The 27607-nt window shown below is 39.8% G+C and overlaps 1 protein-coding gene across 1 annotated transcript; it reads left to right on the top strand.

Moving 5' to 3' along the window:
- The first annotated feature begins 232 nt into the window (after positions 1 to 232).
- Positions 233 to 25893, top strand: grid2ipa (glutamate receptor, ionotropic, delta 2 (Grid2) interacting protein, a). The gene is made up of 22 exons (XM_079610987.1): positions 233 to 481; positions 1713 to 2045; positions 2179 to 2333; positions 11483 to 11758; positions 13554 to 13639; positions 14691 to 14760; positions 15405 to 15692; positions 15817 to 15968; positions 16072 to 16203; positions 16614 to 16720; positions 16830 to 17004; positions 17144 to 17505; positions 17651 to 19396; positions 19715 to 19841; positions 21069 to 21158; positions 21462 to 21658; positions 21853 to 22008; positions 22217 to 22303; positions 22434 to 22563; positions 22802 to 22920; positions 23579 to 23743; positions 24830 to 25893. The coding sequence occupies exons 1-22, from the start codon at positions 338 to 340 to the stop codon at positions 24911 to 24913; spliced, it is 5181 nt and encodes a 1726-aa protein (XP_079467113.1). The 5' UTR covers positions 233 to 337; the 3' UTR covers positions 24914 to 25893.
- Positions 25894 to 27607: the final 1714 nt, after the last annotated feature.

Below are 27607 nucleotides of genomic sequence, written 5' to 3'. Positions count from 1 at the left end.
TGAGAACTTGCAGATGTCTTGGTGGAAGAGTGTAGTAACATCTCACTACAAGAACTGGCAGATCTTATGCGGTCCATGAGGATGAGATGCACTGTAGGACTTTAAGCAGCTGGTGTACACACACACTAATTCCTACTTTTGATATTGACCCCCTCCTAACCCCTTTTGTTCAGGGACTCATTATTCTATTTCTGTTCATATACATCATTTATTGACTTTTTTCCCAGAACTGGGCCTTCCAGCAAATAACCAGGGTTGGCCAGAGGACTTTGGCTTTAAGCTGGGTGGAGATGGACCCAGTTACATCCTCTCTGTGGAGGAGGGCAGCAGCGCTTACATGGCCGGGCTGCAGCCAGGTGACCAGGTTCTGGAGATCGATGGGCAGAACGTCTCTTCTCTCAGCACCAAAGCTCTCGTCGCTCTGGCTCAGACCCTCAAGACTGTGCCGCCCAGCATCGGAGTCGTGTCTAGAATTGAACAGGTCAGTTTGTTTTTTATTGATGTTATATTTTACTGTTAATAACTAAATGGATGGATAGAGAGACATACAGACAGACAGACAGACGGTTGGATGGACGGACAGACGGACGGATGGATAGACGGATGGATGGATAGATAGATATTAGATAGATAGATGGATGGATAGATGGATTAACAGATGGTGGTCGGACAGACAGACAGATATTAGATGGATGGACGGATGGATGGATGGATGGATGGATGGACGGGTGGACGGACGGATGGATGGATGGATTGATGGATGGACGGATGGATGCATGGATGCATGGATGCATGGATAGACGGATGGATGGATGGATAGACGACGGATGGATGGATGGTTAGACGACGGATGGATGGATGGATGGATGGACGGATGGATGGACGGACGGATGGATGGACGGATGGATGGATGGACGGATAGACAGACAGATGGATAGACAGACAGATGGATGGATGGATGGATGGACGGACAGATAGATGGATGGATAGACAGATAGATAGATGGATGGATGAACGGATAGACGGAAAGATAGATCGATGGACAGAGAGACAGATAGATGGATGGACGGACAGACAGATGAATTGGTTGGATGGGATAGATAGATAGATAGATAGATAGATAGATAGATAGATAGATGGATGGATGAACGGATAGACGGACAGATGGATGGATGGATGGACGGATGGATGGACGGACGGATGGATGGACGGATGGATGGATGGACGGATAGACAGACAGATGGATAGACAGACAGATGGATGGATGGATGGACGGACAGATAGATGGATGGATAGACAGATAGATAGATGGATGGATGAACGGATAGACGGAAAGATAGATCGATGGACAGAGAGACAGATAGATGGATGGACGGACAGACAGATGAATTGCTTGGATGGGATAGATAGATAGATAGATAGATAGATAGATAGATAGATAGATAGATAGATAGATAGATAGATAGATAGATAGATGGATGGATGAACGGATAGACGGACAGATGGATAGATGGATGGACGGACAGACAGATGAATTGGTTGGATGGGATAGATAGATAGATAGATAGATAGATAGATAGATAGATAGATAGATAGATAGATAGATAGATAGATAGATAGATAGATAGATAAAGAGAATAAAGGTAACCTTGTTGTCTAAAAGAGAATTCAGATCTCTCTTCTTTTTCATTTGCAAAAACTTACCACCACAGCTGGACATTGCCCCAGGGCCTGATGGTCGTTTTGGCTTCACCATAGTGGGAGACAGTCCCCTGCTGGTGGAGAACAGCACGCCCAACTCTCCAGCGGGCCGGAGTGGACTGCGAGCAGGGGACTACGTGATGGAGGTGAACGGGATTCCAGTGAAACAGCACGAGACGGCGGCGGCCATGATCAAGGCCTCTCAGGGACGTACGCTGCGTCTCGGCGTGCTCCGTATTAACCGCTGGCAGAAACGCGCCAGCAGCAGCATGAAGGAGACCTATCAGAGCGGAGACATCGTGAGGCATGACCGCAAGCACAAAGCTCTGGAGTTCAACAAGAAGGTCAGTCCTGAGGCCATGTAAAAAGGGTTAAACTGTAACTCAATCCCCCAAAAGTTACTTATTTCAAAGTTAGCATTTCAAACCCCAGTATAAAAAGTGTATGTGTAAAATTGTCTGTTCTGAATTTTTATAGGTTGAGGAGATTTTAGGGGAGGAGCCTGAGGTGAAAGAGAGGCTGTTTGATTTGCTGAAGCAGTATGCAAACGAGAGGGATGTTGAAGGGCTGGCGTCCACACTTCCAGAAATACTGCTCACCGAGGAGCATCAGCAACTGATTGACAGCATCAGGTACCAATGAGCTTTCATGAATCCTGTTATATGACCCGCCTCCTTTTTCTTTTTTTTACCAATTCCAACTTATTACATTTTAAGTTTTCCTCTTTGTGTTTGGATTGGTGACAATGCAAAAAAAAAAAAAAATTGGCTGGATTAGTTCCACCTTGTCGTTGCATTGCACACACTACAAGATCACGTTTCGATAATATCAAACAGGTTTGAAAATTATCGCAGTGCCTCGAGACGCGTTGCTGTCCTGGTCATACTTAACAAACATCGGGCGACTGCAGAGAGCACAGATTTGGCCGCTTTCCACAGGTTTTGTTGCAGACTGTCTGCAACAGCAGAATCCAGCTTGCCTTAAGACAGGACAGCCATGAACACGGTGCTTTTGTTTTATATTGTGAATCTGAATTGTCCCGCCGGTAGTGGAAATGAATGATGCTAAGAAATTGTTAACTGGATGGACTTACCTCTTCTAGTTCTTTGAAATTTCTCATAATGTCTTTTCCTATCTAACAATCCTGATTAGGATAACAATCATTCATTAGAGATTATTTCTCTCAGAATTTTCATTAAAATGAGAGTAACACCATCTTTATAGCACTTGGAAACTTGGATCAATCCACTTTCACATAAGCAGCAGTGGTTTAAGAAAGCTATTTGTTGTATTTCAATCGAAGCCATGGATAGTGTTGTATTTCTTTGCATCTTCTGTTTTGTACCACAAAAGAAAGCTTCTTAATAACACCCTCCACTGATGCTCAGCGTTAGAATCTCCCTGTTAGTTTTATGCTTCGGTTTTGTATCTTTTACATTCCTGGTGATTTCTGAGTCATCTGAACTGATCTAAACCATGAGTTCGAAGTGGAGTGAAATATTTCAGAACAATTTGTTGTACAGTGAAATAGTGAGAGAGAGCAGCTACATGTAACATTTATGTAAAATTTGCCATGTTGTCATTATGGACGGCTAACTTGAATCCAATGAGCTGGCTATTCTCTCCCATCCTTATTTAAAAACTCTTTGTGGGGCGACAATAACATGTCAGCTATCTAAGTGTAGCTTTATCTGATCCTTTAGTTTGTTTCAACATGCTTATGGCTTAAAATGCAAAAATACTTTGCATATTTTTTATCAATCAATTTGATAAAATCCTTTGATCATCGATTATGTATTTCATCATTCCTTAACATTTTTATCACCATAAACATTTAGATCACAGATTTAATTAAAATATTATTCGATTTTAATTATATACGCACCAATAGCCGATTATTCAGAATATCTGCCGATACCGATACTTTGTTTTTCTTAAGGAAAAAAAATCTCTCCCTACTAATGGTGTAATCTATACAGGGAACCCTCTCAACAACAGATCTAACAACAGAGCCCAAACTATTATATTTAACTGCTGTTTATTTTCAGTTATAACAATTACACTCAAATAAAAACTGAAATGCATTTAAATACATTTAAAAACAACACTAGTTGAACCAAAGTGCTCTAGTCTACAGTACACATAACATAATACACTCTTCTATAAGACCAATAAACACCTTTTTCCGCAGTTGAAATAGTGATTAAGCAACTACATTGGTAAGTTGTACTGTATCTTTCAACATACCTTCTGATGTTCATGCAAAAACATGCTATAACGTGTACTGAAGAAAAGACTCGCGCTCCACGCTGCCGCTTGAACTGAGGCGCTACAAATAATGTTTGGTTTAAGGGAAAAACCGCGGACCTGGCAACCCTGGCTTGAACTACGGCGATTCATAGATTCGATTAGATACCGTTTTAAGCGTTTAAGGATACTGTTAAGCATCAATGCGTCATTGTCGCGTTAATTTCGAAAGCCCTTAATTCAACACAACACGAGACATCTGATCATCAGGTGTTTTTAAACAATTAGCTTATGGCCAATAGTTACGATAATTGCTTTTATTGACCTATACCAATAATTGGTCAATAGTTGGTGCCTCCCTAATTTTAATATAATTAAATGTATTATTATTATCAGATTTATTAATAATTATTTGATATTATAGAGACGTTTATTATAATTTTTTTAATATAATTTGATTTAATATTATATTTTGTGAAAATAAATATACTGTATAAGAAATGTCTCTTTCTCTTAGGTTTGTCGGTTCTGTCTCTTGCAATAATAACTCGCTGATGAGGGTTTTTGTCAGGAGAATTTGACTCGTCTCACAGCTCAAAGGTTTTCAGTTTCACTAACGGAGCAGTTTTAACAGCAACCGCCTCTGGCTACCAGTGAGGAATATCCCTGTGAGGTTTACCAGATAAAATACAAGTTTCATCAAGTATTTATCATATAAAGATGTTATGATTTAAAGTTAAACTCTCAGAAATGGGACGTCTTTTGGAGTGCTCTTACCTTCACGAAGAGTGAATTATGAAGAAGGACAGCATGCTCCAGATACCTGGATTGTTCTGATTAAACTCTTGATAAGCCTGTCCTTGTATTTTCAGGAACCATGAAAGCCTTTTTTAGCAAGTAAGAAACATTTTTCTATTTCCACAAGCTTCAATTTGCTGTCATTTTCCATTGTTCAGAGGCAAGTTACTCTTTTATGGGATATTGTTGCATGTCTTTATATACTTCTTTATGAGAAATTTTGGTACCAGAAGACTATTGTTGATGGTGTTCGTTTTGAATATTGATCACATTTGACTTTCAATTGAATGAAAAGATAGTTCAGACACGCAGTTTGAAGGCACCTTAGTGAAAGCATGATATTTTTAGCTCATTTTCCTCATTGATACCACTGCATTTTCACCGTCCTTCAGTGGACTCGAGCGCTGACCAGTTTGTGTGCTGCGCTCTGTCCCTGCAAAAAATTTGCCCAGTTCTCCCCATGGAACCTCCCTATTTTTAAGCAGCCTACTTCTTGTAATAAATCTCTCTTAGGTCGGTGACGCACCAGAAGTTTGAACAAAATCCACATAACAACTTTCTTGATTTAAACTACAGCTGAGGTACAAAGAACCGGCTAACTAGATTTTGGGACCTTACCTTAAATGTTACAAGAATCAGTTCTTTGTGGCTTCATGTTTTGCATTCAACTGCAACTTTTTTTTATCTGGTTGGTGTCGGTTGTGCAAACTCAAGAGTGTTCTGCTTTTGTCCTTGTGAACCTGGATACTTCAAGGATCTTAACTCATGCACAATTATGTGGATCGGATTGAATAACCCTCTCCTACATGATGACCTGCCTTAGATATCCAGTGGGACAGTATCTATTCTCTCTCTCTCTCTCTCTCTCTCTCTCTCTCTCTCTCTCTCTCTCTCTCTCTCTCTCTCTCTCTCTCTCTCTCTCTCTCTCTCTCTCTCTCTCTCTCTCTCTCTCTCTCTCTCTCTCTCTCTCTCTCTCTCTCTCTCTCTCTCTCTCTCTCTCTCTCTCTCTCTCTCTCTCTCTCTCTCTCTCTCTCTCTCTCTCTCTCTCTCTCTCTCTCTCTCTCTCTCTCTCTCTCTCTCTCTCTGTTCTTGCTGCACTCTTTTATTCTATTCTCTCTCTTCACCTTTGAAGCAGCTGCAACTTTGCCTCTCGTCTGCATTTGAAGGCATCTGGTCTACAGTTCTGGATGTAGACTCCTTTTAACGTTAAACTCCCCAAGGCAACCCAGCATGGCTGTGTGGGCGATCTTGCCAAAGCTGACTCGATGATGACGTGAACTGAAGTTTCCTTCTTCATACATGCAACGTCATCGCTCCTCAAGTTGGCGCTAATAAACATCTCATCCGGCTACTGGACATAATGGCTTTTCCAACTATCCTGTTTTATTCAGTGAATGACTATTTCAGCTCTATGAAGAATCCCGCACTGAGATCAAGAACATCTCAATGTTTCTTTGAGACGTAATGTAAAGGAGAGATGGGACTCAGGCGTTTTCGGTAAGGAGAACCTTCTCATGCTCAGAGAAACTAGTTTCAGAAGTTGGGGTTTGATTCATTTCCTAGAGAAATTATTACTCTTTTATCAATTATGCCATTTCGAGCATTATTGGACTCATAGATCTAGAGAGCAAGTAGAAAAAAAATATTAAAGCTTTGAGCTTGCTTTCTTTAATAATGCATTTTCCATCATTTTATGTGATTGAGGACTTGTTAAGGCGATGTTCATCAGTTTGTAAAGTGCATGGTATGCTTTATGCAATTTATAACTTTACAAAGAGGAATTAAAACAGTTTGAAATAGGTTTAGAGTTCTTATGTGTTAATAGATGTCTTTTATAATTGAGACTCTTTAATACGTTCTTCATTCCCACCTTCATTCATTTTGAAAAGTGTGTCCTTGATCTGCGTTCCCTCCCCTCTCTGACTCGGGGTTAATTTTAGATTTAGTGTGACCTCCTTCTAATTGAGGGCATCTTGAACTAAATAAAAGTGAACTTTGAGAGAAATGTGGATTTAAGTTGCATCAAGAGTTTTTGGGGAAGCTTTAAAGAATGAATACACTGATGAGAGTTACGTTGCACAGTTGTACTTGGGTACAGTAATTGTGAATGAATGACATGAATCTTAAAAAATATTAGTTTTGTATTAGTTTTGTTCTTTGCGTGGAACGTAATGTCTCACAATTGCTGGGCTCTGAGGTCTTCAGAGGCTAGAAGAACAACGTATGTTGTATGTGGAATACAACAACTTTATACAAACAGGGATACTGTAATGTTGAGTGAAAGCATGCATGTACAGTATATGAGGCTATTATTTATATATGTACAATTGCACTTACAGGTGAAACTCGAAAAATTTGAATATCGTGCAAAAGTTAATTTATTTCAGTAATTCAACTTAAAAGGCTTATGAAAACCCCAAATTCAAAATTAGAATATTGTGAAATAGTTTTCATAGCTATAAGCCATAATCATCAAAATTATAACAAATAAAGGCTTGAAATATCACACTTTGCATGTAATGAGTCTATATAATATATTAGTTTCACCTTTTAAGTTGAATTACTGAAATAAATTAACTTTTGCACCATATTCTTCGAGTTTCACCTGTACAATTGCGGCAGTTGCAGTTTATAATCTAATCTTCACCTCGGTACTATTATTACCCAGGAATGATTCAAATGTAGAATCATTATAAGTAGGATAATGATTCAGGAATGAAGGAATGATTCAGTTTTTACAAATACAGGTTGCAGATCTGTTCTGATCAGATGATGCTACAAATTATGCTAAATGCAAATAATAAAATGCAACTAATCAAATAAATAAATAAATAAACAGGCTTATCAACTTTTATAGAAGACAAAATCCTTCTAAAATTCTTTATTGTTGAGGTCTGTGCATTATTGTTATTATTAAAATCACTTAATAGTATTTGTTATTTACACTGCCAGGAAATAAAAAAAACATGGTAACTAATAAACACAGACAAAAGAAACAGATCTAGAAGCAGTGCAGATCAACTAACTGGATGACAAGGAACAACGACAGAGACAAACCAACTCAAAGTACTACAGAAACACAGACAAACTAAACATTATCCCTGACATTACATATCCCCGGGAAGGCGCGTTTTCACGCTGTAAACTAAACAACAGTCCGACAGAGGATGGTGGACATAGCTTGGGAAGTGGATGCAGAACTGCCAGACAGGACAACCCATGACGGAGGATAACCTGATAGAATTCCCAGAGAATAACCAAGACCGTTGCTAGGAGGAGCCATGGTGGAGTCAGCTGTACAACCACCAGTGATGGAGCCAGGAGATCTGGAGACCCAGGCGTAGCAGAGGAGATGACGACACTGTAGGTCCTGGAGGTCAAGCCGAAACTGCAGCGATGAGCAGTCGAAGTGGGGCCAGGGTCTTGGAGGACTGAGACGGAGCCGGTACGACCAAGGTGGAGCCGAAGGGGTGGAGAGATGAAGCGCAGGTAAAGTCAGTGGTGGCAGAGCGACGACTTACCAAGGCGGAGCCGGAGGGACGAGGTAGCTCGTTGGAGCGGTAAGGACAGCGGTTCCAGGGGACAAGGAGCCAAGGTGGAGCCAAATGATTGACAGCCCGAGGTAAAGCCATAGAGATCCACTTGCAAAGGCAGAGCTGGAGACTGGAAGACCCGAGGCAGATCCGAGTTGCAGGTCAGCGTCATTAGAGGAGCCAGCAGAGGTGGCGCCGAAGGACTGGCCTGCTTGGGTAGAGGAGGAGGTGGCAAAGGGTGGGAGTAACAAAGGACTGTCGTGGCTGGAGTGAGTATGGCCTGTGTGGAGCGGGCGTCCTCCTTAGCCTCCTCAACTGTAAGGGGAGATCCAGTCATCCACAATGCATATTCAATGTACTGAAGTAAAGGGCACCTGGTATCTCCCGTAGGCATCAGATAGACAGAGGATGTAATCGTCCAGCACACTCCAAAAGCAGGACTTCAAGGAAGTCATCCACATAATCCTTCAGTCATCGTCCCCCTTGATACAGGGACGTTAGCTGCTACTCAGGGCTTTTTCTTGCTGCTAGATCCATTCTTGTCGTCGGTCTTGTGTTCTGTCATGGCAGATCAGGCAAACCACGTGAACTGTGTCGTCCAAAGCTTTGTTTTCTCCCACAACCATGTGACTGTGTCGTATCCTGATTCAAAAATAGAGCAAAACCCTTGCACAGGTTTCGAGTGTTTCGAGCACTTCAACTGACCATTCCACAACAATCTTCATTTATTTGGATTTCTTACATGAGCCATGCCAATGAACTCATTGTTATAGGACTAAGGCAAAAGCTTATATGAATAGGGCTGCATGTGTTGATCGAAGCAGATTGATAAAAACTGTTAAAATAAAGTTAATTTGTCCCATTTGTTTATTTATTTTTCATACATTTTTATCCCAGACTCATTTAATCATAGGCTACATTGTATAAGTACAATGACACGAGAAAGACTATTATTTATATAGACTAAATATGTTTATGATGGCTGGGTTGCCTGGGACGCAAAGTCAGCCTTTTCCACATTTTGACCACAAGATGTCGAACCATTTTAAGATACAGTTGAGGGGAAAGCCTCGGTGCTTCGCAAAGCTTAATTTCACCATCACTAAAAGATAATCTACAACGAATAAGATCACAGGAAAACACGTGGAAGCATAAACAACACAAGACAAAGAACTGAACAAACAGGGATGTATACACACAGGGCAAGCACTGGCAAGAAGCAAGGTAAATCTAGAAACGGTGCAAAGTAAACCAAATAACAGGATAACAACTCAAAACAATGAACAATGACAGAGACAAGCCAACTCGAAGTGCTACAGAAACAGACCAAATTAACATATCCCTGACCACAGCTTTTTTGTAGCATAAATGTCACTTTTGATCTATTTAATGCATACTTGGTGACTAAAAGTTTTACTTAAAATCTTACTGATTGTTTGGTCTGTTCATGATAATATTAATCAATTGCATAGTTTTATTTTATTTTAAGGACCTTATTTTTACAGTTTTCACTGTACACAGTTTTGGTACTGTTTTGTTTCTCCACTTGGTGCCCAAAGAAGAATCTGTCCTGCAGCTAAACTAGTTTTGAAGCAGTGTTTGAGATGAGTGCATCTGGAGGATTAACCCAGACTGAAGCTCTTGAGCTGGCTCTGGCCTGTGAGTTGTGATAGTGTCCTTCATGATGCATGGGTTCGTTCAGTTTTATGCGATATCTTCGGCTTTCTGATGAGTCAAAATAGTCCAGTGGGTAATGCACATTTAATGCACTGAAAAAAACAATAAGTAAAATGTACTTAATATTTCCTTTCGCAAGTTTTTGCACCCATATTTTTAAGTAAATTTCATACATGGAATTATGTAAAATCCATTTAACTAAGTTAAGTAAAATGAACAAAGAAAATAAGTAACTTTAATTTGGCCAGTTAAAGTTTTATGAGTAATGTCTACTTAGTTAAAGTTTACTTTACACACTAAATTACGCCTTGCTTTTAATGTGTACGCTTTACTTAGAACTTGTAAGTATATAATACGTTGTCTTGTAGTCAACATGACTACAGAATAGAAGTAATGTGGTACCCATCCAAACACTGGGACCTCAATACTTGGTACACGATACACAATAACGGTAACATTCAATGGATCATTTTTCAGTATGAATTTGTCATTTTGAGTAGAAAATGAACTCCAAATGTCACAAAACAGCAAGTAACTAAACCTAACAACAAAAGCAATGATAAAAAAGCGTAGATACAGCTGTAAAAACAGTGAAAATCGCAACCTTATTAATTATTCCCCAGTGCATGATGAGAACACCAGTATCAGAAAGTTTTACTTAATTGTATAACGTTGATATGTACAAATTAATTTCTACAAGCTTAAATTGAGTACTAATATAGAATTTACTTCTTCTTTTTTCTCACCTGTACTAACTTCACAGAATCATTTTAATCAGTGTGGGTATGTATATATATATAGCAGTAAATAAAATGACTTATTAAAATGATTATTACTCTAAATAATGGTTATTACAAAAACGAGAATGAAATGACAATGATCAATGAGAATTACAAAATAAAAACAATGCAAAAATGTTAACAGCCCTAGTATAGGCTTAATTTTCTTTATAGGCTAAATCATTCATATGTCTGGGTCATATTTTTCATCTCAAAATGAATAAAACAGATATATATAGGGTTGTGTACCTAGGGTTGGTAGAAGCTAATGAGTATGTTTATAACTTTGGACTTGGTTTTAAAGGATGATGGAAATTAAAAATTCAGAGACGGCTTGTATCACAGAGGGATAAAAAGCACTTTCTTTTTCACTTTAATCATTTATCCTTCCAGAACTTCAAAATACCCATCAGACATCTTTCAGAAGTCACCTGCTTACCTGCTTAGCTTTTGAAGTTGATCAAACAGGATATTTTTACCTGCACCTCTTCACAGGAGAGTAAAAAAAAAAAATGCTTCACTGCATCACATGAGCCCTCTTTTTTTTTTTTTTTTCATAGCAGGTCACAAACATCTCCATAATCTGGTGTAATTATAGCAGACTCTTTCTCATAGCTGTCCCTCCTCCTCCATCTTTGCCTGTGTGTCTCTATCCAGTGTCTGTCTCAGTAGGCATGGAAGTGTTCACACGCCTGAACAGTTTCTCCTCTGTGACTGCGTCTGCTGTGTGTATGTCATGTTTGTCAGGATCTTCATCCCTAAGAAGCACAGGCAGCGCTTTGATGAGATGGTCTCTCAGAGTTTGATCAGTCGGTTGAGGGGCCGAAGCTTCAGCGAGCACAGGAACAACCGTCTACGGCGCAGCCGGAGCGAAGACCACCCCGACCGGCTGCTGTCTGTGTCCACTAGAGCCAGTTCTGTGCCCCGGACCTCAAACGAGGATGTGGCCATGCCTCCTGCCCGCGGCCTCCGCAAGACCACCTCTCTCATCGCAGGCCATTCCAGCTCCTTCTCCACCCGCAGGTCAGTGGAAGTGGCACTCTCTTTTCTTTTTCTCCTGTGGTTTATTGTTGGTGTGGTAGAAATTTTAATTGGCATTTGCTTTTGTATTTTGGAATGTTTCATATTCCAATAAATAATTCCTTAAACAATGACTTTACTTTTATGCTTTTTTATTTTATTTATTCTTTTTTTTATGCTTTTATTTGATTTAGCTATATTTGTTTTATTTGTTTTTGATAGAAAATAGTTGTCATGTGTTACATTATTCATGTAAATATAATGCTGAGTGATGGAAGGATGGATGGATGGATAGATGGATGATGGATGGATTGATTGACAGATAGATAGATGGATGATGGATTGATGGATGGATGGGTATATGGATGATGGATGGATTGATTGACAGATAGATAGATGGATGATGGATGGATGGTCAGATAGATTGATGGATGGATGGACAGATGGATGGATGGATTGATGGATAGATGGATGGACTGATAGATGGATGGATGGATGGATGGACAGATCGATGGACGTATAGATGGATGGGTGGATAGATGGATGATGGATGGATTGATTGACAGATAGATGGATGGATGGATGATGGATGGATGGGTATATGGATGATGGATGGATTGATTGACAGATAGATAGATGGATGATGGATGGATGGTCAGATAGATAGATGGATGATGGATGGATGGGCAGATGGATAGATGGATGGACAGATAGATGGATGATGGATGGATGGATTGATTGACAGATCGATGGACGGATAGATGGATGGGTGGACAGATCGATAGATGGATGGATGGATGGATGGATGGATGGATGGATGGATAGATAGATCCCTTCTTGTTGGATTTCCAATTTTCACAACTCTTGTAGCCTGTAAATTCTGGAGATTTTGTCACTGCAATATTTCACTCTTGTAATTCGTTATTTTTAGTCATATTATTTGACACCTGTGTATGTGTGAGAGAGTAAATATGACAGATCACTAAGATTCGTCCTCAATATTATGCTTTTTACTACACGAGTGTATTTCATAAGTATGAATTAATTATCTCAAAATGTTGTGTCTGATGCATAAATAGGAAAAGGTGGGAGGATGTGAAATGAAATCCTGTCAGTCACTAGTACAATACACACTTAATGATATGCCGCCGGGAATGCAGGTGTAGTTTATCTTTAATAACGTGGGTAAGGTTTCATTGGACTGGAGAATTGCTAGCTACGTATTTACATAATGACAGCATATACATAATGGAGATTCCTTGAGCCACACGGGGAAACAAATGAAGTCTGTAGAAGAAGAGCTCTTTATATGCAGCAGTAGTCTTATATGACTGTAGTGGAAGCAATTCAAAGAGATTATTTGACTATATCTATTAATAGCACTACCTTTAAAGAAAACAACAATCAGAATAATATATGTGGCATATGAGCAGATTGTATCCGTATTCATTTGCTTTCTCTGTGTGGCTCAAGAGTAAACAAACACAAAACATATGTATAGTGTATAAACATGGTTTATATATATATATACAGTATATATATATATATATATATATATATATATATATATATATATATATGCGCACACTGTGTGTGTGTGTGTGTGTGTGTGTGTGTGTGTGTGTGTGTGTGTGTGTGTGTGTGTGTGTGTGTGTGAGTAATATTTTTCCAGGAATATAACATTCATGTTATTTTAATAAACATGTCAGCCTGCATTATATAAATACTAAAGATTTTCTACTTATACATGTTTTTTTAAAGATATTTTCTATTTATTCTCCCCATTGTGTTTCATTAGGACAGTACGCGTGTACAAAGGGAACCAGAGTTTCGGGTTTACTCTGCGTGGCCATGCTCCAGTCTGGATTGACTCTGTAATACCAGGTATAAAAAATTAACACAAATGGTTATGTTTATTAGTAAAGTGTCTTGTGCCAATGTTAAAACATTTGATTAAACCTTAATATTTGAAGGTTTCACTGCTATACATATATATATATAATATATACAGTATATATATGCCTAATGTTTTTCTCTAAACGGCAACACTTCATCCATTAATATATTCTATATCTATTATCTTTATTAAAAAAAAGTTTAAAAAAGTACACGTACTGCGTTAGATTCAACTGGGAAGGGTCATAGCACTTGCATATTGTTGTCCTATTGTTAGTTTAACTGCTTCTATTGTTCTCATTTGTAAGTCGCTTTGGATAAAAGCGTCTGCTAAATTAATAAATGTAAATGCAAACTACTTGGATTTTATAAATGGAAAAAAAGCTTCCTTTTTACATTTGTTGTATGACAGCAATATTATTGTTAATATTATTGAAGAAAATAATTTCTTCAAAATTATTCACAGAGTAGTATTTTCAATCGTAGAACTTTCTTCTTCATAAGTTGTCATCCTACAACAAAGCAAGGCTATTTTAGAAATGTAAAAAAAAAAAATGTTGGACATGAAACTAGTGAAGAGGAGTCAATTATTAGACATATTACTGAAGCAGATGACATGAATGCCGAAATCATGAAAGGTCTGTCATTTCTGACTCATGGCGGCCATTAAAAAGTTAGGCGGCAAAAGCTGGCAGTGTGCAAGAACAGCAGGAGACGAGAGAGAGAGAGAGAAAGGAAAAGACACAACAGCAGACTCTCCATAGGCTGATTCAGAGGAGCACAGGTGGTGGAGCTCTGTTTTTATCTAGCACAAATCCTTTTAGATTCACACTTTTCCCACAACCAGCACTCAAAAGCCAAAAAGAGGCATCCATTCTTGGGCAGAATATGACAAACACCCAAGCTGCAGTGTCTTGCCTTATAGATCTCACGTCATTTCAAAGGGCATCTAATGAGCACAGCTTAATCTCAGTTGGAGCCCATATGACCTGCTGTCAGTAGTTACTTTCTGCTTGGTCTGTTGCCATTCCTTCTCCAGGCAGCCCTGCTGAGAAGGCGGGTCTCAAACCTGGAGATCGCATCCTGTTTCTCAATGGGTTGGACATGAGGTGAGGCTTGTGGTTGGGTTGCATTGGAATAGATTGCTTTTATCCGAATGTGGAACTGCAATAGAGTTTAAAGCAAGCATCACTATTATGTCTATGCATAGGGTGGGTTAGAGATTTGAACAAACCGCTAAACATAAGTATTAAACTTTCTACATAATAAAAAAAAATAAAAAAAATAAAAAAAAATATATATATATATATATATATACTCAAATCATCTGCCTTGTTAAATAAAGATGTGCTGGTACTTCTCAAAGCCATCAGACTTGATGATACGTGGATGATAAAATAGTCCCATAGAGACCAGAATATGGGGTGGGTTGGGTCTTTTGACCAGTTAGTATCCATTGACAACCCCTTAGTGACACCCAGAACATCCTACCAACCCCATAGGAGCGCAATAACTAACAATCAGAACTCCTTAGCATCCGCCTAGCAGTGCCATGGCAGCTATGCACAACACTGTATCATCGCAGTACTTGATGATTCAGTTCTCTTTGTACATTGGTTATTGGTTAGAATAGATCTGGTCAAGTTCCACTAATATATAAATACCCTTTGTGCTCGCATTGTATCTTCTTTGCATGTATATAATCCTGTAAGTTAACACTGTATATGTGTCGTGTATTTGTGCATCTTCTCAGGAGCTGTTCACATGAGAAGGTGGTGTCTATGCTGCAGGGGAGTGGGGCAATGCCAAGCCTGGTGGTTGAAGATGGCCCGCCAGCCTTCACCATGACTGAACCAGAGCAGGTGGAGATTTCTCCCCGCTCCCGTGCTCCTGTGCTCAGCTCCCTGCAGTGGATCGCTGAGATCCTGCCTCCCAGTATCCGCGTACAGGGCCGCACCTTCAGCCAGCAGCTCGAGCACCTTCTCACGCTTCAGGAGAGATACACCATTTGCAAGGCCCTGGAGGGCTTCTTCCAGCACAGGTGAAGGACAGGCCCATAATATTAAGCGAAAGAAAGTGTATTCTCAGATGGAAATGTTACGTTGCTTTTCTAAGAACATTTATGTGAAACCTGATTTGGTTCACTTTTTCTTCCGTGCCATCAGAAATGTAGACACTTTGATTGTGGACGTCTTCCCTGTGTTGGATACTCCAGCAAAACAGGTGATCTGGCAGTTCGTTTACCAGTTGCTGACCTATGAGGAGCAGGAACACTGCCAGAACAAGATCTCCCGCTTCCTTGGCTATAAAGTTACACGTGAGCACAACTTTCTGGTCATTCCTCTTCAGTCTGTACAGAATATTTGTACTGTTTATATGCATATATGCTTGCATGTACTTATTATTGATAGTGCCAACAGCAGATCCCGAACCTCCAGGCCATGAGCCTCACCGTCGCAGCAGCTCTATGAAGGTGACAGGAACCACCTACAGGAGCAGTGTAAGGGGACGCAGCTCAGATGATCTGGTTATCGGCACTCACCTGGGCATGGGTAGGCTGTCTTCAAACACTATGTTGTATTACACTGCATCATATAGCATAGGACAGTGGTTTTCATAGGACAGATTTCCGTCTAACCTTTAAAAAAGAAAATTGGTAAGTATGTTTGAAAAATTGCTGTTAAACATTTTGTTTACCTTTGACAGCGCTAAAGAAATGCATTTAACAAATTCTCTATAATTTTTCCACTGACCCCCTAGGACCTGGAGGTCTGGCATGCTGGCATGAGTTCAAATGAAACACGTTTACACATGAAACACAACCTATATATATATGGTTAAATTAGCATTACAGTTCATGAAAACAGCACTGTAGACATTATTGTAGAATCCTGGAGCTCATTTCTCATCTGCTTTCTTAGCAAACCAAAATAGTTGATGGGCTATTTTCTTTCGTCATAAGGAATTTGCACTGAGCCCGTGGAAATGGCACCTATGAGGCTAACTCCTGGAGAGAGACAATCAGGGGATGGAACATCCTTACCAGAGACGCCCAACAATCTGACTAATGTGAGCGCTCTTCTTTGATTTGTACAGGTTTGCAAACATTGAATTGGTTGAGAAATTACACAAATATACTGTCTTTATATTAACAACCCAGTCCCTGTGCTCTGTCTAGCTGTCAGCTGTGTATGCCGAGCTGGAGAATGTCTATGCCGGGAAGAGATCCAAATCCCTGAAGACTCGAGCTCCTCCTGCTCCTGACTCTCTGGTTAGCGTGGATGTCTTCCTGCACGGTTCCTCACAGTCTGTCAGGGCACACTCTTCCTCTCCATCTGTTCGGGCCTCTTCAGGTACATGACAGGTTTTTGATTGGCATTGTAGCTTCTGATTTTCTAGAATGTCCATGTCATTTCTCTGTGTAATAGGTGGAGTCTAATGTCAGAGACATTTTATCTTCCTAACCATTGGTTTTTCATTCTCATCTCTCAGGTAGCCGCAAATCTGCATCAGCGCAGCATGTGCCTCCTCCTCCACCACCTCCACCTCCACCACAGCCTGACTCTTGGATGCAGGAGCCTCCCCTCAGTCCTCAGTGCCCCTGTTACCCTCCAGGTCTTCCCTCTCAAACAAGTGCTGAGTCCAACCCCTACATCAGTTTAGACAGCCCACCTCTCTCTCCACCCTCTCCTCCTGACTACCCTCCTAGTCCACCCATTCGCAAAAAGCGCTATACATTCTCGCGTCCACCCCATACCCCAGACACAGATCTGTTCATGGAGGCTCTGAGTGAACAGCTAGGACAGCAGTTATCTGTGGATGACTTCCTGTCACCAGAGAATGACTATGAAGAGGTTTGTATATTAGAATGGTTAATTGCTTTGATATTTGCTTTTCATTGTTGTGACAATACTTCATTGGCTTGACAATTACAGTGGCTAATCTGAAATGGCTAATCTTAAATGCCATTTGTATGTTTTGCTTCAAAAATGAAACCAGGATGTTGTCCAGATGACTTTCCAGGATGAGGAAGAGGAGGTAGAGGAAGAGGAGGAGGAGGAGGAGGAGGAAGAAGAAGAGGAGGAAGAGTTCATGCCTCCGGAGTTAAGCAGTCCAAGCGAAGTGCATAGTAGCAGCGAGGATGCCAGCTCTCTCACCTACTCCTCCAGCTCTGATCACATTCCTCCACCCCCTCTGACTCCTCCTCCCCCTCCCCCTGTCCAATTCAACGACCCCCCTACACCTGCTAGATTCACCCCTGACCACACATCTCGACAGTTGACCATCCGTCGCCACCCTGGACCACCTCCTCCGCCTCCGCCAAGGGCTAACCCACCTCCAAAACGACAGTCCATTCACAAAGTGTTGCCCACACGTGATGAACAGATGACTCAGCACCAAGTTCTTCAGGAGCACCACTCACTTCCAGTTCAACCATCAGCTGGTCACCCTCAGCAATTTCAGCAGCAGATGCACCAATCTCTGCCCCCTATGCTTTCTCCAGAAATAAACCAGTCATCCATCTCCAGTCATGCAATGTACGAGATGCACCATCAGGTTAATCCAGCTCACCAGGTTCATCAACACCACCAGATGGAACAGGATCACCAGATGCATCCAATGTATCAAAATAAACCAAGTCGCCAATCTCAGTCTATCAAAGTGCATCAAAACCGTCACTCACACCAGACTGTTCAAACTCAACTCTCTAGTTCTATGGATAGGCTTGATAGGATTGAAAGAAAAGAACGCTCAGATAGACATATCTATGAGATGCAGCCCCAACCCTTGCATTCAGATCAACAAATACAACATGCTTATCAGATGCATCAGAGTCATCAGGCCCACCTCTCAAGCTCTATGGATAGACTTGACCGATTGGAGCACATCCAGCGCATGGAACGCTTGGAGAATTTGGAACGAATTGAGAGATTTGAAAGGGCTGATAGACAAATGCACAGAGCACACATGGCTCAAGACGTTTCTCAAGCTATTCAACCATCTCAGCAGACTCAGCAACAGTACATCCAGCAGATGAATCAAGCTCATCAAGCCTACCCACCCACCCAGCCTCCTCCGCCAAGCCGCCACATTCACCAGATTGAACACATACACCAGGTTCAGCCCATCCAGTCGGCTCCTCAGTACCACCAGATCCACCAGCCCCACCAAACTCACCAGAACCAACAGATTCTGTCGACCTTCCAACCTCATCCTTCACAACAGCCGCAACAGCCACAGCAGCTTCAGCAGCAACAGATGCAGCAGCAACAATTTCAACAGCAGCAGCAAATACAACAACAGCAGCAAATTCAACAACAGCAGCAGATTCAACAGCAACAACAGCTTCAGCAGCAGCAACAGCAAATTCAGCAGCAGCAAGTTCAGCAGCAACAACAGATTCAGCAACAGCAACAGCATCGCTCAACCCCTCAGATTTCCCCCATTGCACAGGCCAGACAGAGCCCTCAACCCATGTATCACGAATATCGTCATCACCACCACCATCATAGCCACCATGAAGCCCAGTCCCAAACACAACCACCAAGTACACCCCAATCTCAAACTCACCACTGCACTGAAGGGTCCACTGTGGAGCCACCTCCTCCACCACCTTTACCCCCACCTTGCGTGCCTCCTCCTCTACCAAAGGCCTCACCGCCAAAATCGGATTCCAGCCACATGAGTGTAAAGAGGCTACGCTGGGAACAGGTGGAAAATTCTGAGGGAACCATTTGGGGACAGGTAAAGTAGTTTGCCTTGAAACCAGCCTGAAAAGCTGAGTGTTTGTGCGGTTAAGAATTGATTATGTCTCAAATAGCTGTTATTAGAGATTTACAGCATTTACTCTTGAGCTTTAAGGAGATCTGAGTCTAGTGGTTGTTTATTATATTTGCGGTTTCAAACCGGTAAAAGAGCATAAACCACTCACAACTGACAATTCTCTAATATTTGGAGGATACCTTGAAAGGAAGTAGTATAACATTTGAGACATATTGAGGTCTGTAGTAATGGGGAACATTTCATGAGGTCCATTGTCATGTGTTTGTCTCATTCCATTAGAATCAAGTATGTAAGGACAGATGTGTTTTCTCACTGCAGTTGGAAGAAGACTCTGATTATGACAAGCTGAGTGACATGGTGAAATACCTAGACTTGGAGCTTCATTTTGGAACACAAAAGAGCCCTGGTGAGTAAAGTGTGAGAAAAGTGATATGTATTACTCATTTCCAAGCTGATGCAAACAAGCTGCTGACCAGCAATCACCAATTGCTTTAAAAGAGCTTAATTTACAGTGCAGTGCGGTGAATAGGTAGTAGGCAACATTTGTTGTTTGTAGAGTGTACTGAACTTTTTTTAATTAACCAGGATAATAGTATATTTCTGTCTTTTAATACTTAAAAGCACAGTAAAGTCCATCATTTAAAGTGAGGAATACCTGTGATTCTGCCCAGAACTAGCTGCCCTTGAAAACCGGGTGTTCAGACAACAAGAGCCATAGTACAAGAGGACACTAAGATGCCTATGGCAGCTCTTACGGAGTTAAAGTCCTCCATGACTGAGACAACAATAGCTTGCATATATCATAAATCTAGCTCGAACTGAAGGGTTGCAAGAAAAAAATGGGGGGTCGGGGACTCTCACTTTGAGAGACCTTGAGAACACGTCTTTATAGCACATCTTGTGGAAGACAAAAAGACATCGAGGGAGATTCTCAGGTCATATATGAAGGTCTTATATGATGAAATTTAACTTCTGGGCCAATGAGCTGATTGTTGTCATTGACCTTTAATATAAATCCATAAAACATTTAGCTGCTTTTCCACCACTGAGCCGAATGGTTCTAAGGAGCGGTTCCAGTTATATTTCCACTTGAGCTTGATTCGACACAGCAGGATTACCAACCATTTTCTTCCTGGAATTCTCGACCCGCCAATGGAAAAGTGGCTTTTTTTCTTTCTTTTTTTATTATATATAAAGAAATATGCAGGGGAAATGATTCCTTAAATCTTTTTGAGAATCTCAAGTTATGTCTGAAAGATGAACACCACTGGTTGTGGTGCCAGTGGTAAATGTCCTTCTGCCCAGACTTTCCGCCTTGCAGTGTGAAATGGTATTGGTCATAATTAAGTTTTAATTGTAAATGTTGGCTGTGCAAATATTTTTTTTTTGTTTACTTTGGATGAAGAATGGTAAAGCTTGCCAGAAACCTCTTTTCCAGTCTATGAGGAGACAGGCTTGTGTGACAAAACTATGTTTTCCTATTATTTTCAACCAATATCACTAACAAGCTCATATGTAGGAACTCCTCGAGAGGACTTGAAGGCACTATAGGACATGACTATTCTTTTTTACCAATTGATTCAGTGTTTACCCTCATAAGTTATTTTCACTCACGGTACAATTCATGTCTCAGTTTCTCTTCCAGAGTTCTCACCTCAGGTGGAGACTTTCAAGAAGAAAGATGTGGTGGAGATTCTCTCCCGTAAGAAAGCCTACAATGCTTGTAAGTAACAAACAATGATTGAAGTCAGGGAATTTTTCGGGCTGTAATGGACTGCAGAGTTTACTTGTAAATGTTTAGATGATGTTCATGTGTGCTTCCCAGTTAAGTGTTTACTTATATAGGACCTTGTCCTTTTTGTCTTGCTTCGTCACAGTGTTTTTGGTTTTAAATTAGACTTGATAACAGCTTGCACTTTTCACTTACTATCCCAACTGTTAGACGATGAGCATCTTAGCTTTTAGCCATTAGCATGCAAGCACATGGTCCTTGCTCATTTTATCGTCTCTTCTATCATTATTATAGCAATCTTGATTGCCCATCTGAAGCTGTCGCCAGGCGAGCTACACCAGGTGCTGATGACGATGTCAAGCGAACGCTTGGAGTCCCCACATATTAAACAACTGCTCCTGTATGCACCAGACGATGCTGAGGTCAGACAGTACGAGCAGTACAGTGATGACCCAAGCAAACTCAGCGAGCCTGATCAGTTTGTACTACAGGTACATGATGAATAAGAGGTGTATTGATAGAGTTTGATAAATAAATGATGATTATTTTGTTTTAGCAGGATATTTATCCTTATCATTATTTTTTATTGCGCCAAATACTATGATTATATGTTAAAGTATATATTTTATTGTATTTTTTGTGTGTGTGTATAATTTTAACAATTTGTGCTTTTGTATATATTCAGATGCTTTCGGTGCCCGAGTATAAGACCCGCTTGAAAAGCCTGCATTTCAAGACTACATTGCAAGAGAAAACAGAGGAGATGAGAGGGGCCTACGACTGTGTTTTCCAAGCTTCAATGGAGCTCAAGAACAGCAAAAAACTGGCCAAGATTCTGGAGGTATAATTCCTTCAGTCAATTAGTTTCTCCCCAGGCATGCATGATCATACAGTCACGCAATCAAACAAAGAAAATCATTCACAAATAAAAGACTGTTGACATGTTCTTAAGGCAGGCTGTTCATAATACACACTGAATACTGTCGGATAAAAATGACCCTCTTATCATGGCATGTAGATTAACTTATTTGTTTTTTGTTTTTTTCCAGTTTGTGCTGGCTATGGGGAATTATCTGAATAACGGCCAACCAAAGACCAATAAAACGACTGGATTTAAGATCAATTTTCTCACTGAAGTAAGCCTTGTCACTGTATATGCATCTTTTGCAGAATTCATGAGGTTCATCATTAGGTTTCGTAAAAGTTTATTTAAAGCATTCATTTTTAACATTATATAACTACAATTCTCAATTTTTCTGCTTAAAGCTCAGTACCACCAAAACAGTGGATGGAAAGTCAACATTTCTTCATATCCTGGTGAAATCATTGTGCCAGCACTTTCCCGAGGTTCTGGACTTTAGGCAGGAACTTTTGACGGTGCCACAAGCAGCCAAAGGTGAACATCTACTTGAGTCCAGTTCCTCAGGACGTTTCTCTTATGCAGTCCGAATTCATTTGGTTTTTAGTGACGTTTCATGGATGAAGGCTAAAGACTCATTCAAACACTGATTACACAATCCATGGTGCTCCTCAAGTTATGTCTAAGACTTGGATCATCATTCTCATTTAATGTTGGTTTCCAGAGAGGGTGCTGCAGATCTCTTTAATATTTGTCATTGATTTGTTCTCCACAGTGAATCAGAGAAACATGACCTCTGACTTTAACGACCTACATGCCACAATCCAGGACATTCGTTTAGCCTGCCAGCAGATGCCAGCCGCCGCTGAGGATCGATTTGCTGTTGTTATGAGCGTATCCTCCATCAAAATATCTAAAATGGCTAGATATGATCTTATGGTGCATTCAAGTCCACATGGGAAGTTCATTTTTACCAGTTGGGAAGTCAAAATTATGACGTCAGCTGCGTTCAAATAAAACTTCGGGTCAGAGATTTGTTCAACTACAATTTAGCAAGATTTTTATACCACATCCACAAAATTATGATAATGTGCATTGGGTGTGTTTTTCAATTTATGAAGGTGAATGTTTATAGAATTGTTATAAATTGTAATGTAAATTGTACAATACTATGGTATTTTATGGTATTGTTCATGCAACTTTGATGTAAATTTTTAAAAAATCATTAATTTGAACAAATTTACCATTAATACAGCTGCAGATGCAACATGTTTTCTCTGACATGTGGAAACTCTAGGTTTAAGGAAAATCCAGAGTTTACCCACTCGTAATTATGACTTTGTGGTGACTTGTGTGTGTGTTCAACTCATAAATATGAACTTTCCGACACTTTTAGCATGTCTTATAGTTGCAAAAATGGAATAGTGACACTTTGTATAAGACTTTTTCAAGCAGATCAAGGTCAGATACCAGGACAAGATTATATCAACATTTCAACCATGCTTGATATTTGCCAAATTCATGACAAACCACCTTAACTACTTGCATGTAGGGATTTCTGGAAAACAGTCACCCTGCAGTGCAGTCTCTGGAGTCTCTGCAGCAGCTGGCGATGGACGAGTTCTGCAAAGTCGCTTCATTCTTCGGGGAGGATGGAAAGGCCACCGCCACTGATAGTTTCTTTGGTATCTTCGCTGAGTTCATTGGCAAATTTGAGGTAAGCTTTGTATTAGACAACCTGATGGATATTTGTTTTTCAATCTAGTAAATGAGGTGAATGCTAGCAAAGACATGTATTGAGGCTTTTAGCACAGAGCGGTGGAAAAATAGGTCACTCATCCTTCCCTCGTCTGAGCTCACTCGAGAGCTGTTTTTAGACATGCTCTACTCGCTAATGTTTTACCAAACATTAACAATGTCTGTTACAAGACTAACACGAAGAACGTCATTGATGCACGGTCAAATCCAAATAATTTAATGTTGCAATATTCACAATAAAGAAAAGTATGAATCTCATTGTCAAATACATTAACAACTGATATTTATTAAAGATACCCAAGATGAATCGTGTAAAAATGTTTCTAAAAGATATCACCATACTTCCCCGGTTGACTGAGATTAAGAATTGCACACACAAAAAAAATTTATTACAAATTTTCTTTTTTAAATATGCTATCTATTTAAATAAACACTAATTTGCATACATTTTTATAATAATCTCAACATTGGATAAAGCCAGGTTTAAAATTCATCGACATATTAGAGTTAAACGTTTTTTACGGAGGGCTTTTTGGGTAACTCTATCATAAATTAGAAAATACACTCAACGGGGGAAAAATGTTGCATAAAATCAGGTAAATGACATATGAACAGACCCCTCTGTAAAAACCTTCAGAATATAGATAGGAATAAACCGGTAAAGTTTGGTGTATCTACAATGTACATTAAGTGCACTGAAATATACATTTCTGGCACAGCTCTGGAGAAAAAACTCATTTTGAAAAAACAGCCTGATATAATATAATAAAATATATGTACTTTGATTCAAAATCTACACATGCAATAAAAATGAACACTTAAAAGTGTATTTTGAATGTTTTATTTCCACTAGTCTGAAACCACAGCCCAAAATCTCAAAATTGACCAATGCTTGACAAAACAATATTTTTGCCTGCAGTGTCTTGACTTAATAGTGAAAATGATTAGATTTTATGATATTTTTTATGTACCATGAGTTTGGATGAGGAGTTTATAATTAATCTGTATTATATGTGTATTTCAATATGTTTGTTGTTGTTTTTAGAGGGCTTTGAGTGATATCCAGACCACAGAAAACCCTCCGCGCAGCCCCAGGAGCCCTCGCACAGCCTCTCCTGTAGCCTGGTGACCAGACCACCCAACATGAGGCACACAGACTTACAGTACATAAACGCTCACTTACATACACTCCTATACATGTCCAGTCTGATTTAGCGATAGCCTTACGGTAATTCAAGGACACGTGTACAGTAACAATATAATGAGTCCTGGTGAGTTGTACAGGTGAACTCTCGGGCACAGATCGGACAGGAAAGCTTCTGTTGTAGAGGAAATAGTGCAGGGAAAGATCATAAATGGCTTAAAAACATTTGCTCTAGGATGTTATTTACAGGATGGACTGTTTGATTGTTCTTGGTACTCAAACACCAGGGCGTTTTTGCCTCTTGTAAATGGACGAGCCAAAAGTTGGGGCAAGAATTGCCGCCAAGCTTTTTGCAGTGGATTTGTAAACATTTAATAAGTGCAGTTAGATAAGATACATTTAATGTAAAGTTTAATTAGGACTGTGAGCGTCAGATTTGGCTGACTTGATGTATTAATAAAAAGTGTTGTTTAGGAGAAAAGTGCTTTAACAATGTGTCTTAATTCTGCTTAAATGTATTTAAACAACTTGGTTCGGAGTTGTTTCTTGGTCATTGTACTGTAAAGCAGGTATTTTGTTGAACTAATGTCTTAACTGATAAAAAGTAATTCCTGGTATGCAGAATATTTAAGTGCAATATATTATGAATTATTGATGATGATTTCTTTCAAACAAAAAAAACTGCATTGATAGAGAGATATTATTTTACGAGAGAGGCAGTTACTGTAGTAGATATATATCGCTTTACTAGTTACAGAAAAATGCTGAGCTAGATTATGATTTCACTATATGTATTTTTAAATATTAACTTTTTATTAAAAATTAACCTTTGTGCTGCTTTATATCTGCTTTAATTCCTTATTACCATAGTAAATCATATTATTCTTGTATCATTCTTTTAATTGCTATTCTGAATGTTCAAAAACATTAAACTGGACTTGATTTGTATTAAACTGTACGATTGTAAAAAAAAGAAAAGTGAAAATATCACACGTGGTTGAGCCTTTATCTAAGTGTTGACTGGTTTCCCAGATGTACAAATATTTATATAATATTTATCATGTGAATTCATTTTAATTGCATCATGGTTGAAATGAAACTAAATGTAAGGAAAATATTTTTACCATATGATCAAAGCTCATTTCATAGCTTTCATTTATTTTGTAATGTCAGTAATGTAAAGTTTCCTACATGCTTTGAATTTTTCTTTTAGGACTTGTTTCACAGTGTTAATAGCTCATTTTCATGTTCTCATCATGGATAGGGCGGCCCAAAGAAGAATTTTAGGTTTGATCGGCCCTATTTTAACGACCTAAGCGCATGGTCTAAAGCACAGGGCGCAAGTGCACTTAGGGCATGTCCAAATCCACTTTTGCTAGTTTGACGACGGGGAAAATGGTTGGCGCGCCGGACGCATGGTCTAAAAGGGTAATGGGTGTGTTTTGGGGCGTAACGTGCAATAAACCAACCAGAGTCTCACCTACCATTCCCTTTAAAAGCGAGTTGCGCTCGCGCCGTGGCGGATTGCTATTTACATGGCGGAATTTGCAAGCGGAAAGACTGAATACATCTCCAGAGAGGAAACGGATCTGCTCGTGCGCGAGGTTAAAGTGCACAAGCAGAGCATCTACGGGACAAGCCGGATTCCACCATATCTTTATGTACACAATAATAATCTTTTTATATCTCCTTTTATTTTTAATATTTGGCTAGTTTGTGTGCTGCTGCTGCTGCTGTGTGTGTAATAAGCTGAGTGTACGCGCGTTGTGGACCCGCCTATAGGCGCACATTACTAACACACTCTTTAAATGACAAAATAACTACTGCGCCATTGCCTTTAGACCAGGTTTCAGTTGGTTTGGTCAATGGCGCAGTCTATTTCAGTTGCCTCAAAATATCAATACGCCTGAACACACCTCGTTTTCAGACCAGCGCACAAATAGGCGCACAAATGGGTGCAAATGCGTTTGCCATTTAAACAACGTGGTGCATGAAATGATAACTGCGTCGGGCAAAACTAAAAACACTTCCGTCGCGCTTTGCGCTGCATTGCGCCGAGTGTAAGATAGGGCCCTTCATCTTTAATGTGCCATAGAAGATTAATTAATGGTTGGTGGTAATAAATGCAAGAAATTTCTAGAGTTATTTACATTTACAGGGCAGTACAGCACTTTTACTATTGTTTATTCGTTTGAGAAATGACATGATGGCTATTTCAGAGTTTGTTTTCCTTTCTTTTGTAATGTATCATGTATAATGAATGTTGGCGCCTCCCTCTACTAAGTAACTCTGTATAAGTGATGTTGCAACATCGTTCTGTTGTCATTACTGTTTTGGTAATAAAACGCCCTTACATTTTAACCAGCGTGTAGTGTTACATGAAGGCAAGTGGAGTTTGACCCCTTTGATCGGAGAGGGACCATCTCTACGGTACTGAGAGAAACTCTGGGTTCGTTCACTGGAGACCCTGTAAATTCCTGTTTGAATGGACCCTTGACTAGGATAGAGACCTCTGACTGTTTCTGACCCGTTATTCAGGTTAGTTTGGTTCATTTATTTATGTAGTAATGGCCGTATGTATACAACTAATTGTACTCCTCTTGAAAAAGTGTTTGAAGTCTTTGATTCAGCTTTAATTCTTCAGGCTGAAAAAGCACTTTTGATTGTCAGTATGCTTGT

Source organism: Phoxinus phoxinus (assembly GCF_949152265.1).
Source record: "Phoxinus phoxinus genome assembly, chromosome: 1".
NCBI classification, from domain to species: Eukaryota; Metazoa; Chordata; class Actinopteri; order Cypriniformes; family Leuciscidae; genus Phoxinus; species Phoxinus phoxinus.
Note: the sequence above shows the minus strand (reverse complement) of the source record. Positions and strands in the feature narration are given on the sequence as shown.